Source organism: Argiope bruennichi, chromosome 4 (assembly GCF_947563725.1).
Source record: "Argiope bruennichi chromosome 4, qqArgBrue1.1, whole genome shotgun sequence".
Taxonomy (NCBI): Eukaryota; Metazoa; Arthropoda; class Arachnida; order Araneae; family Araneidae; genus Argiope; species Argiope bruennichi.
This window is the reverse complement of record NC_079154.1, coordinates 51,963,156-51,976,877: the sequence shown is the minus strand read 5'-3', so window position 1 is coordinate 51,976,877 and position 13,722 is coordinate 51,963,156. Positions and strand designations below refer to the sequence as shown.

General features: G+C 30.2%; 1 protein-coding gene across 10 annotated transcripts in view; it reads left to right on the top strand.

The window, feature by feature from the left end:
* The window catches only part of LOC129966581 (TNF receptor-associated factor 4-like), a 357,557-nt gene that overhangs the window by 330,563 nt on the left and 13,272 nt on the right, over positions 1–13,722 (top strand). For all 10 annotated transcript variants that reach the window (XM_056081045.1, XM_056081056.1, XM_056081054.1 and 7 more), the window contains one exon: positions 7,329–7,490. In XM_056081045.1, coding sequence (XP_055937020.1) covers positions 7,329–7,490 — 162 coding nt within the window. The remainder of the gene's footprint in view (positions 1–7,328; positions 7,491–13,722) is intronic.

The window sequence follows — 13,722 nt, the reverse complement described above, 5'->3', positions numbered from 1 at the left end:
TTATAAACACATTTTTTTAAATTTTGAAATAGTGTAAAATTCAGTTTGTACTGTAATATTTTTGTAAGCTATCGCGCAAAAAAGTCAAAATTTTGCTTAATTTTTAAATAAATAAAATTTTACATTCTCTTGCAGGTATATACAGTGGCTCAAAAAATTGAGAGTACACCTTACGTTTAGTTGATAAATGCGACTTTCAATATAAATAACACATTAACGGGAAATGCAAACTAGTTTTTATTTTTACCCATAAAAAATGGTTTAATTTAGAGTAAAAATAAAGAAAAATCAACGAAAAATTTCTAAATTGAAAAGTTTCAGAAGCATTTTAAATAAACATACGCAGAATTTTACCTCAAAAAATTGAGAATACACCAATGAAATTCTTGTAATATTTCGCATAGAAAGAAAGTGTCATTATTAAATTGCATGTCTTTTAGCTCTTGTAATGGTCTCTAAACGTCATGGTACCGATTCGACCCATTTTTGGTGGTATCTCAAGATATTTTACCCCATTCATCTTGCAACACTTGTTTTAAATGGGTTTTGTTTCTAATTTTGTATTTTTGAACCACTTTTTCGAGTATCCCCCACGAATATTCAATGGCATTGATGTCAGGGTACTGTGGTCGTGTGTGTAACTGGTGTTTACAATGAAAAAGACATCATATTTTGAAGTTACGTGTATTCTGTTTGGGGTCGTTGTCTTACTGGAAAATGAAATTTCCATCTAAACCCACATTTTTAGCACTTTCCTTTAGATTGCTGCTACCATATGGTTCATCCAATTTGTTGTAGAAACTTTTCAAATCATAGGCAGAAGTGTAAGTGCTGAAACTGTGCTAAATGCAATTAAACAAGCTGGATATAAAAGTAGCATTGTTAGAGAGAAACCGTTCACCAGCTTGCAAATTCAGAAAAAGCATTTGAAGTTTGCAAACACTCATCAATTGCAGACCAATAACCCTTGGAAGAAATCTATATTTAGTAATGAAAGAAACCTCAACAGTTTTGCCAGTGATAACCATCTTACTGTATGGAAAAAGCCTAATACTGCTTTGTAACCAAAAAAATGTACATCCTACAGTTAAACATGATGGTGACTCCGTGATGATTTGAGGTTACATGGTTTCATCCGGGGTAGGAAATTTAATTTTTTTAGATGGCATTATAAATGATACAGGTTACTTGGATATACTTCGCAGCAATCTAAAGGAAAGTGCTAAAAATTTGGGTTTAGATGGAAATTTCATTTTCCAGTAAGACAACGACCCCAAACAGAATACACGTAACTTCAAAATATGGTGTCATTTTCATTGTAAATAGCAGTTACACACCACAACCACAGTACCCCGACATCAATGCCATTGAATATTCGTGGGTCATACCCGAAAAAGGGGTTCAAAAACACAAAATTAGAAACAAAACCCATTTAAAACAAGTGGTGCATGAAGAATGGGGTAAAATATTTTCAAATACCACCAAAAATGGGTCGAATCGGTACCATGACGATTAGAGGCCATTATAAGAGCCAAAAGACATGCAATTTAATAATGACACTTTCTTTCTATGCGAAATATTACAAGAATTTCATTGGTGTATTCTCAATTTTTTGAGGCAAAATTTTGCGTATGTTTATTTAAAATGCTTCTGAAAATTTTCAGCTTAGAAATTTTTCGTTGATTTTTCTTTATTTTTACTCTAAATTAAACCATTTGTTATGTGTAAAAATAAAATCATGTTTGCACTTCCCGTTAATGTGTTATTTATATTGAAAGTCGAATTTATGAAGTAAAAGTAAGGTGTACTCTCAATTTTTTGAGCCACTGTATGTTGTTCTAAGCAGACGACTGACCTGTACAGCACTAATGCACATCCACATACATTTATTTTCACTATTATTAACTAGTCGCCGTTGGTGACCATCTGGTTCGCCAGGGATATTGGCTATATTCAATTTCAGTTTAATCTTTTAGATATAAATTGGTCTATGATTTCTTCAAATTGTTAGACGTTAAATTCGCATTATTTTAATTTTCTTACATATGTTCCGATCAATGTGTGTACGAACCTTTTCTTTTGGAGTTCCGCACATCATAGTGCTTTTTAAAACTTAAAATCTGGTTCATCTATGGTATGATAACTTCCGAGGTATTATGGCATCACTTTTTATTCGTTTTGTAAACAACACAGATATTAAAGAGAATCCTTCTTCTTTAACTTCCAATAATGGAAAAAAAATCCCAAACGATTAAATATTTAATGAAACAATGAAAAGCGCATGAATCTAAAATATTATAAATGAGGCAATATATAATATAAATTTGCGTGACTTTTACATTGGTATCATTAAAAAGGCTAATTAATTAATTAAAATTCTAATTAGACTTTTCAGTATAATCGCTCCGAGGTGCACATTTCCATCTCCAAAGTATATATACATATGCCAAGTTTGATAGTTCTAAGGCAAATGGTCTGGCCTGTATAATGCCAACACAAACACACACTCTTCTTTATATTAGTAGTAGAAATAAAACCAGAAGACTATGTAAGAATTTAAATTTCATAATTTCTTGATCAGAATTTTGATTGCTGATACAATGTAAAATATAATTCTTTGCACCATTTAAAGCATCTTTTAAAATGAAAAAAAATTGCCTATCATATACTGTTTAAAAAATTAGCTATTGAGCCACAATCAGAGTGGGAAACGTATATGCAGGTTTGATGAGACAAATCTTACAATTTCGACTTATTAAATAAGCAAAAAGACCAATTACACAGTTTTAAATGCGCATTTCGATATTTCATTCTAAAAAATGTGAGCATCAAAGGAAATAAAAATAACGTCTTTTTTTCCCCTCTTCCTATTGAAACAGAAAATATATAGGCATCAAAACTACTCCCAATGAAATTGAAAAGATAATTCATGTATATAGCTCTAATACAAAATAACTGAAAAAAAATAATATAAAAGAACCCCATAAGCCATGAGAAAGTGCTATGTGCCGAGGAAGAATCCGTCTGTAGTAATGAAAACGATAGCAAATTTATTTCGAACACGCCATTTAAGTGCGGGTTTAAATAAAAACGGTAAGTTCCTCTTCTTATTTCCATTAAGTAAGATAGCATCTAGAGATAGTGCATATATAGATTACATCTCCTCCCTGAACATCATCCGTCTCCATCCCCTCCCCCCACAAGTTTTTGCGGATTGTGGCATCTTGCAGTTTTCATCTGTTGCAGTAGGTATTAAGTAAATGATCCGCTTTGAACAAAAAGAGAGCTTTACTTTCGGTTTCGAAAAATGGTGAATTTGTTGTATGCGGATGCAGGGAGTTTAATAGCTATTCAGAAAAGGCGAAGACGTTTTATTTGAGAAGGGGAGGGAGGGGGCTATCAAATGGATTGGTGGAGCAGGTTTCAGAAAATATTAAGATGCTATTTTTTTCAGAACAGCAGCTTAGTAGCATTTTCTTGTCGTCTATTTACTTCTTTTTCGAAGGAGAATTTGTAGTAAAAGGAGAGTTTTTATTTGTAGCTTATTTTATTTATTTATTTATTGCATTTGTATTTAATACCATTCAAGATAATCTTTTTTCCCCCTGACATTCAATGCTTCTTTCGATCTTTAAAAAAAATGCATTGATTTCTTAAAGATTTAATTCTTATGTTCTATTTCAGAAATTAAATACCTGCTATTTTTTATTTATATCAATTTTTTTTCTCTTGTTTAGTGCTTTGAAAACAACAAGGTGTTTCCGTTATTTATTAATAGCTACTTTTGGCAATTAGCCCTCTCAGAATATTGTCTTTTCTGAATGTTAAACTATTAATGTAGTATGCATTTGTTTAAAATTTCATTTTATTATATAATATTACAAATTAATGCATATGCAAAATTATGGCGGTCTAGGCAGACTAGGCTGCTACCTTACCTAAAACCTCAAGACTGTAAGCGGGTAGATTAAAATACTGTCTTCCTATATGCCAAATAAATTTTGTAAACATACAAATTCTATGAATGATAAAATGTTAGGACCATGTTAACAATTTATCAGGAATAATTGTTTAGCTCCTCTGTGTTTCAATATATATATATTAGCCTGGTTGGTAGGGCGTTGGATTCGCGTGGGTTGAGAGTTCGCACCCCACCGGTTGAAGACTCTTCGTGTGTGTGGTGGCTGGCGCACGTATAAATATGTCGTCACAAAGTCCTCCATGTCAAGAGTAATTCCGCTGGGGGTACTGGATCAGGGGTGATCGATCTCTGATTCAGGTCTAAATTACGATCTGTGGATGAGTGAACGAAATGCATGAATGAAGTCCGCTCCGTAAAAAGGGTTGTGACGTGTATAGCTAAGTCGTACTCTTGGCCCTAGATAGCGCTACTGAAAAACAAGAGACGCGCTCTTGGCTTAAAATCAGTGGGCTTGTCTATGACAAGTGCCATTAGAAACAGCAACAACATGTTTCAATATTTTCACTTAGTTATTGAAGTTAAACAAAATTTCTGATTCAGTATTATTGTGTATTCTGGGCAGTCTGGAGTAATAATAGATTAAAAAAACAATATATATTCACAAAGTTAATAAAATGAAAAATATTAACTTAAAGTATATTAACATGCTAAAAGTGTGAAATTAAATTGCCCATCGTATTAAAAATAAATAAATAAAAAGGCCTTTTATTATGCAATGTTTAAGGGCGCACAATGCCCACATCCGGAACTGCTAAGAAATAAAAGCGAAAGTGAAAATCCTACTTCGAAGTAAATATTGTAAAGAAAGCAAATTTTTTAAATTATAATTTTAAATTTGCAAAAACAGGGATTGAATCGCTGGTGGAAAAATGAAATTAATTAGAATTTCTTCATCATAATAAAAGAATTGTTACAGTTTCTGCACCAAATTTAAATTAAAAAAATATTTAATCATGCCACCCACTGTTGTCCACCTTCCACCGATTGGATTGAAAATTTTACACCTATATACAATTTTGGTCACAAGGACGTTTATATTAAATCATTGTTTTTCTAAAATATTATGTTCAGATACACGCAGATGTATTGACTAACAAATGGTACCACATTTAACATATTTAGTCCAAAATTTAATGTAGTTTTATAATTCTGATGGTAATTTTTTATATCACATTTCATTTATATATCTCTTTGCTTTAAAAAAAATTAGCTTATTCTCTTGCATTCAGGCAGGGATTCGTTCTACGTATTTCGTCCAAGTGTTTATTGAAATCTATAGATTTTAAGTCAAGACTGCATACCAATTTTCAAAACTCGAGCTCAATGCGCGTATGTATTATTTACGAACAAAAATCATTCGAAAAATATGTTTTTTAGATTCAAGGAAGCCTAAAATGTGAATCTACAAAAAATTCGCCTTCAAGATTTCGAACAAGTTTTTCAAATTTTTAAAGATTACTATATTTTCTCTTTAAATATGAAAAGATAAAAACATTGTCTTTTTTTTTTTGTGTCGGTTTTAAGTATGCCTAGCAGTCATATTTTTTGCTTCTCAAGTTTTAACAAAATCTTCTAAAATTCATTGTTTTATTTGACTGGCAAAAAAATAATATGCGATGCTTTCATTAAACTTGTTCTGGGGTTCTTATATTATGCTTACTGCAGATTTGAATGTTTACGAAAAAACTCGCATTTCACGTAATGACAATGTATGTCAACATTAAATTTCTACGTCGCTAAGTTAAAAAAAAAAAAAAAAAAAAAACTACTGCTATTATTAAAAACAGCAGACGACTTTATTTGCATGTGATGCGATTTGCTAGACTAGAAATCTCATTATATTCTTTAAAATGCAAATTCGTTTCTGTTTTATAAAAGAATTAGAGAAGGGAAAAAAAAAGAATTCTTAAAACAAAAGAAATAATCCGTATTCAAAGGCTAATTTATTGTGTGGCAGAAAAAGAAGTTTTAATTTAAAATCGAGGAGTTCTGTCTTTGCAAATAATAATTTGTAGTTGAGGAAGCACAAATTCTTCGCTTGTTTCAGATGCGGTTAAAAAAAAAAATCTTTTTCTTATTCAAACAAACTAAATATGTCTGAATTGTTGGACAATTTCCATGTTATACGAAGCTTGACATGACCATTGTTTCAGTAGAGTTTATGCTCTAAAAGATGTATTAAAATTTTTTGCATTCCATTGTTTTGGATAATTTAGTGCCGAGTTTAATTTTTTAAAACTACACTTAATTTATTTGAATTCACTTTAATTTTTGAACTCGTATCATTTTTAACTTATAGAATTGTTTGCACAATCATTACTTTTGTAATTTTGGGTAAATACAGATTCTTTTAGTAAACGAAACATTATTATTGAATACTTAACCAAATGCCTAAGTTTGTTGTGAATAATTCATTAATCTCTGTCATAATTTCTAATTCGATTACGTTAATTTCATTGTAAAAAATAAAAAGCAGTATTTCTGAAACTTTTCAATTTTCTCCATCTGAGAGAACATATTGACAAGGGAAACAAAAAGAACTTTGGCCATTTTGTTTGCCTTCATTGTATCACTTTTCGTTGAAATGCACATTCAGTTTTCCAAAATTCAAAATGATTCTAGTAAAAAGAATTCTAATTTATCATTTGTTGCAATTGAAAATTATAAGTAAATATGCATTCTTTACAAATTCATTCATATTTCCAGACATATTTTTTTTCTTTCGAAATTTTTTACTTGTATCCATATATGTACTAGGACTCTGAAATTTCTTGTACTTGTGTCAACAAAATTTCAATATTTTCGGATTCTGGTAGGGAATTTATTGGTTAATTGGAATTAAATTGGGCTTTTATATGAATGGCGCCATCTAGTGGTGAATTATAGAAAACATTAATTAAAAATTTTCACAATAATTATAGTAATAATGAGTTTAAAAATTATATTAAATCCTAAAGTTGTAGGAAATAGTATTAATTAAATGCAACATAAAAAATTGCCCTTTTAAATTAAGTACTAAAAATTAGAAATTTTTATCAAAAAAAAAATAATTGTAAAAGCGAACACCTTTGCAAACAGTATGATAACGAAAATAAGTATCAATGAATATCACCAGAAAGAAAATGCCCATTAAAAATTTTAAAATGAGATTAAAATTTCTATTTATTGAGTATTTTTACCAACATCTAATATTTTTATTAATAATAATTTCTTCTGGTTTTTTAATCTAAATTTTTGGTAAAAAAATTTTATTAGTACCCTAATAAACACATTTTTAACAGCTATTCATATTATTATTTAATATAAAATTAAAAGTTCTTTCTAAATGCGTTTCTGATTTTCACAGGGTCATCTGAACATGTGCAAGTTCGATGCTATTCCATGCACCAATCACTGCGGTGCCATGATCCCGAGACTGGTCATGGAAGATCACCTCCTATACACATGCCCCAAGAGGAGAACTAGATGCGAATACTGCTCTAGGGACTTCACTGGCGAAACTCTTGAGGTAAGAATCAACACTTTTTTTTTTCAGTTCATTCTTATTAAAACCGATTGTTTTTTTTTTTTTTTTTTTTTTGCTTTGAATATTTTTATTAAAGTGATAATGTTTATAGATCAAAATAGTATTTGTAAATAACAGTAAATTCCTATTGGGGGAGGGAGGTTGGGCGCAGACGGTGACGGATTTGGATTTGATGATGCACTAAACTATTGGAGGTATGGAGACCTTAAGTTCTTTTAAGCAGTATACTCTGAATATATATGTATATAATATAATATACCGGAGAGTTTCAGGTTCGAGACCTGATTCCACCGATGAGCTGTCGTGTAAGCGGGTCTGGTGCACGTTAAATCCGTCGGGGCCATTTGTCTTCCCGCTAGTGTTGTACAGAAGCTAGGAGAGATGGGTGCTAGCTCAAGTACTGTCCTCGTCATCTGACAGTGGTTCAGAATTACAAGATTCGTCACAAAATTACCTTTGTGTTGCTTTAAAACGGGCTTTAATATAATTGTACTGAATATATGTATTTCTCACCTGCTCGCTCGGACCGCCCCCCCCCTCCCAGGAAGTGCGGAGCCCTAAAATATTAGCTTATACGTAAATCAGACTCTTGGTTTTAGGTTACCAAATTAAGAACGTCATTTCTTCTTCTATAAAAAATAAAAATAAGTACTATTAAAAAAAGGGATTTTTAAAATAATAATTAGATTTTTATTAATTAAAAATTTAATATTTTAATCCTTTTTGTCAATAACTTTGAAGCGTAAACGGAGATTTCATGAGGAGGATTGTTTTCATATGAAGCCTTTAGAGAGATGAGAAAAAAAAATTGCACAAAATTAGCAGAAAATATATATATACATATATATGCAAAATCTTTTGAATTAAATTACTTTATTTAAATTGAATACTCAATAAAGAAAAAAAATTGTATTATTTAGAATTTCTTAAGTTTGCTTTAAGAATCATACATAATTCATAATAGGATATAAATCCCTCCTAACATATCCTGCTTTAGCAAATTCTTTGAATATTGAAAATTTAAAGCTCGTGATAATTAGACTGAATCTAAAATCGGGAAATTCAGTTTCAGCTGTGGTAGATTAAATGCATTATCCCTAATCGATAACATATCGAAATTGCTAATTCCATATCGATTAACAATAAAGCAATTTAAACCTTTGCTTCAGTGGGTCGTTATCCTATCCGTTTATCCGCATTTCACTTTAGTTTTCATTCATTGTACAAATTAGAAATGCATTCGTACTTAATAGAGGGTTACAATATATTCATTTTGAAAAAGAGTTTGCTTTCCTCTTCGATTTGTTTGAATCGATATTAGAAAAGACCTTTCTTTATTTTCAATAAATTTAATGGCGGAAATTAAAATAATTGCAAACTGTGTCTAAAGGATAATGTTGCAACATTTTTATCGTATTTTTTTTTTTTACCATATAAATATTATTTACATATTCTAATTCTAAAAACTAAACCATATTAGACCTTAAAGTTTCAAATAAAAATTATAAATATGAAGTTTCAAATTTGGTACCGGACTTTTAAATCGAATTGTGCACTTGCAATTGGTTTGTTTTTAATATTTGGCTGTATGTATGTTAACCATTGCATAATGCTCTTTTAAACAAAAATTTTAAAAATTAACGTCATCTGTCAAAATTGTTCAAATAATATGGCATTTTGTTTTCCTGCCGTATTGAACGAGTGGCATATTTTTCGAAAAAGTTTAACGGAATAAATCTTTGACGCATTTCATTTTTCCGAAAAATAAAAATACTTTTGTTATGGTAAATGAATATCTTATTATTACTGTAATGTAATTATTTTTTGCAAGGAATTGTTTTGTTTGAATAATTGATACCTGCTTCTTTTTTTTTTTTTTCGAAATAAATATATAAGATATGTATTGTGATTTTTTTATTTTTATTATTCTCTTTGACTGGCTACAGCAATGAACACATTGATTTTTTTTTTAAAAAATTTTATTTGGAAAATCAAGCTTCTAAAGGTTAAGGCTTATTTTCTACATTTTTTTGAAGCTATAGTTTCAAGAAACAAGTTTACTATATAAAGAAAAATAATTAATAGATTTTATTTAATCTTTCGAAACAAAACAAGAAAGTTAAATATCTAAATATTTAAAAAGATGTACGTCATTATTTTATAACACTTAATATATTAAACAAGTACACCGTTAAGAATAAACCAGTTAAAATACTATTCCTAGTTCATAAATAATTATTCCAAAAAATTGTCGGAATTTATTTCTAAATATCGAAGCCCAATGCTTTCAGTAATGTTCCCGAAATAACTTTATATTATCTTTAGGAAAACGATTGTAAAAAAGAAAAATAGGTTTAATAGAAAGCTTTTTTTCTCTATTAGGAAAGGTGTTGTTATCTTTACTTCCAGATAATTTAAAAATAAAAATAATCATTTTATTAATTTCAAGTTTTTTTTAATACTTCATAGAACTTAAGTATCATTATCTAAGAATACTAACAAAATATACGTTGCAAAAAGCTTTAAAATTAATTAATTTTCTGCCTTTTTAAATACTTCAGATATAGAAAAGGCTCATTTCTTATAAAGATTTTTTTTTATGTGGGCTAAATGAAAACGATTAAAAAAAGATTTAATTAATGTCTGTAATGAGATTCTTGTTATGAGAGAATGAAAAAAGATCGTATAATTCAGGTAATTAGTGAGGAAATACAAAAGGTTATAAAATGATGAGAAAAGCATTCATAATCCGTGAAGCATTCATAAAATATTAATTGTAAATTATGTTATGCTTGATATTTTTATTATTGTTGTTGAATTGAACAGAACGATCAATCCCAGTATTTTAAATATCAAGCGTATAATGTTAGTATTATAGAAAAATTTGCATAAAAACGTGTTATATTTAGCTTTAAAAAATGGATCCTGTTAGAACCAAAAAAAATCTTAAACTGAATTCATTTTTATGGGGATAGTTGAAATAATTTAATTTCCTTAAATTAATTGTATATTTCACTCGAGAAACATTGTTTACATTTTGAATTCTCGTATATGTTATTCGAATTTAATTTCTTAAAAAATAGTTACAGTCGGTTGATTTGTTTTTTACTCAAAAGCATTTTTCTTGTCGATTTTTTTCCTCTCAAAGCTATCCGGACAATTAAAATTCAAATATTAGAAGTTCCACTATAGCGGATTTTTTAAAAAAAAGTCATTACTGAGAATACGCTAATTGATACACTTCGTTCTTGAAAATGATTGAACAAATCTCCAATTTTTTTTTAATACCTGTAACACTCACGATTGATGACCTGAAAATATTATAACTTTAAACTAGAAATTCTTGTATATATATAAATTAACTTCGTGCTAATCCAATCGTTTAACTAAATCTCCTGGACCAGGCGTGTACACCTTAGATTTTAGATAATCTCAGAACCAGAAATCCATAGGAGTGAGTCGGGGGATCGCGGTGGCCACGAAACTGCAAAGTTACTAGAGATGATTCTACCAGAAAAGTGTTGTTGCTGCACTGGTCGAACACATTGGGCGACGTGTAGAGGAGCCCCATCTTGCATCCATACAATGTCCATAATGACATTTCGTTGCTGCAATTCAGGAATAACGGAATTCTGCAACTGTGTCAGAATTGCAAGATGCCATAACACGTGAAGTTATGTAGATTCCGCCTTTCATGTTACTTTCGGCATTGTTGTCCACAATCTCCCGAATGCAATGCGTTGTCGCCTACGAAGATGAACACGTTGAAAACCTGTAATTATAACTTTCCATTCCAATAAAAACTTTTTTTCTCTTTCCTCTCTGTGTTGTCATTAGTCCTTTATAATGCTCTTCTTTGCATATGCTTTACGGCGGCAATTTTCGTCACACGCTAATCGTTCCAACGCCGGTTTTTCAATACGCTGATCAATTTGCGCAAGGAAAAAGTGGGTGTTGCCATTTGAAAATTTCAAAATTCTCTCACTGTAACCGTAACCGTGAGTTCTGCGTTGTTTAGAATCATCACAATCTCCAGCGCATACCTTCAAACAACCATGTCTGAAATTTTGGTTCGATTGGTTGAGCGGATAGGCCGCTAGGGTTTCATATATAGGGGAAGTTTTTTTTGGACCACCCTGTAGATGCCTTTCCTAAAAAAACGCAATTTTACACACACACACACACAAAAATAAATTATAACGAATTATTAGAGAGCGTTTTTCTGTCTTCTTTGATACTGACAATGTCATATAGTGGCCATTTCAGCCCCGATTTCACCATGTAAAACTGAGCACTTTCTTTCAAAAATATAAGTAAAGATAGATAAGCTGTAAAATAAATAGGGCAATATAGCAGATTGTTTCGAATAACATGTTAAATGAAGCGCATTCAAGATTTTTTTTTATTTAAATGAACAGTTTATATGTTGGTAAGATTGAAAAATATCCATATGTAATCAGTATGAAACTTGTATCTAAATATTTTCTCCTAAAAGACAAGATTTAACAAAAAATAAATAAATAAAAATCCCGAGTTAAGCTCCGATATTGATGGATAATGCTTCTAAAATGTTCCCTGTTTGTGAAACCCGAGCAGGATCCTATATTTAAAGAAACCTTTCTCCAAACACTCCAAATGATTCCTTTTGGAACAACACCGCGGTGCTCCATCATTTCGAATCCTCTCTCATCCTCCCATTAGTTTCTGTAAATGGTCTTTTCTCACTGATAGAATCTCCCCACATGCTCGCTATTTCTTGAGACCTTGGAACTCCCCTCAAACTAAAAATATTCCCTTCCCCCCTTCTTCTCTGGCTCCTCGATTCTCCTGCTGAACATGAGATGATCGTGTTCTCGAATTAGTTCGCTGAAATCCTGGATGATTAGTATTCATTCTTCTCGGATTGCAAAGCAGTCATAAAAGTGAAATGTGAATCGGAGAATTCTTGCCACGTGTTTTTTTTTTTTTAATCCGAACTTGATCTCTGTTTCTGTATTGAGCTATCTGCAAAACATTGCATTTTTGATGAAACGCTGTAAATGAGTTGAAATATTTTAATTTTACAGTAAATTGTCTATTTGCATGGTTCATTTTTAAAGAAATTCAATAATCAATTAAGAAAAAGATTTTTAATCCAAAAATAGCTGAAGAAGAATTTGAATTGCTAGTTATATTCTAATATTCTCTAAATATTGCAATATGATTTTCTTTTATATTAGATTCGTCTATTTTTATTTCATTTTAAAAATTTATGGACAATTATATCATAACAACAATGTGTGTGTGCGCGCGCACTCACTCACACACACACACACACACACCTCTTTATTTAAACGCGCCTGTGTATATAGATCTAGTAACAGTAAAATATTTTCAAATTAAAAAAAAATATTTAAATTAGGAAAAACGTGGAAGAAACGATGGGGGAAAAATATCTTTCATCCCAATTTTTTACTTAAAGAATGTCAAATGTTTCCTATGTAATGCCTCGTGTAGAAATTGGAAGACTTTTTGATGGTAATTACAGTCCTCGGTTCTTGCGAATATGAGCAATTTAATTATGAATTAAAATAAAAAGCAAAAGACATTATTTAAACATTTAGTCTAGGAGAGTTGAACAATTTATTTGCATTATTTATGTTAGATTTTGCTTTTCTTTGCTTCTTTTAAAACTATGAAATCTCGCTTACTTGTCCTAAACTATTTAAATCCTTGTTACCAAGATGATACCATGAAATTATGTTTATCATTTTTTTTAATAAACGAATTTTTCAAAGAAGGATATGAAATTTGGTAATGAAGCCAATTTTCGTAATGCGTTGTCTTATAAATGAAGATTATCGGCTGATAATAAAAGAAAAAATTAACACCTATAGTCTCTCCCCAAATGACAATGAATTCGTCTTCTCATAGCATGCTAAAAGTTCAATGCTATTTAACGTTAACTATATATTCTCTTACCAAGTGTTGTAATATTCGATTCTTTTTCCTTCCACAAAACGAGCAACGAATTATAAAATAATTCAGAGTGGCAACTGACAGGCATTAAATCGATTATATAGCTTTTTTTTCCATCATGAATTGACAAAGTTTTAGATTTGATTTACGCTTAGTTATAAAGGACCGATAAAATATATGATATAATTCGGTTTTAACGGCGATCAAAAAGCGGAAGAAAAAATTTCACCAAATTATAAAAATAGACATAAAGGCA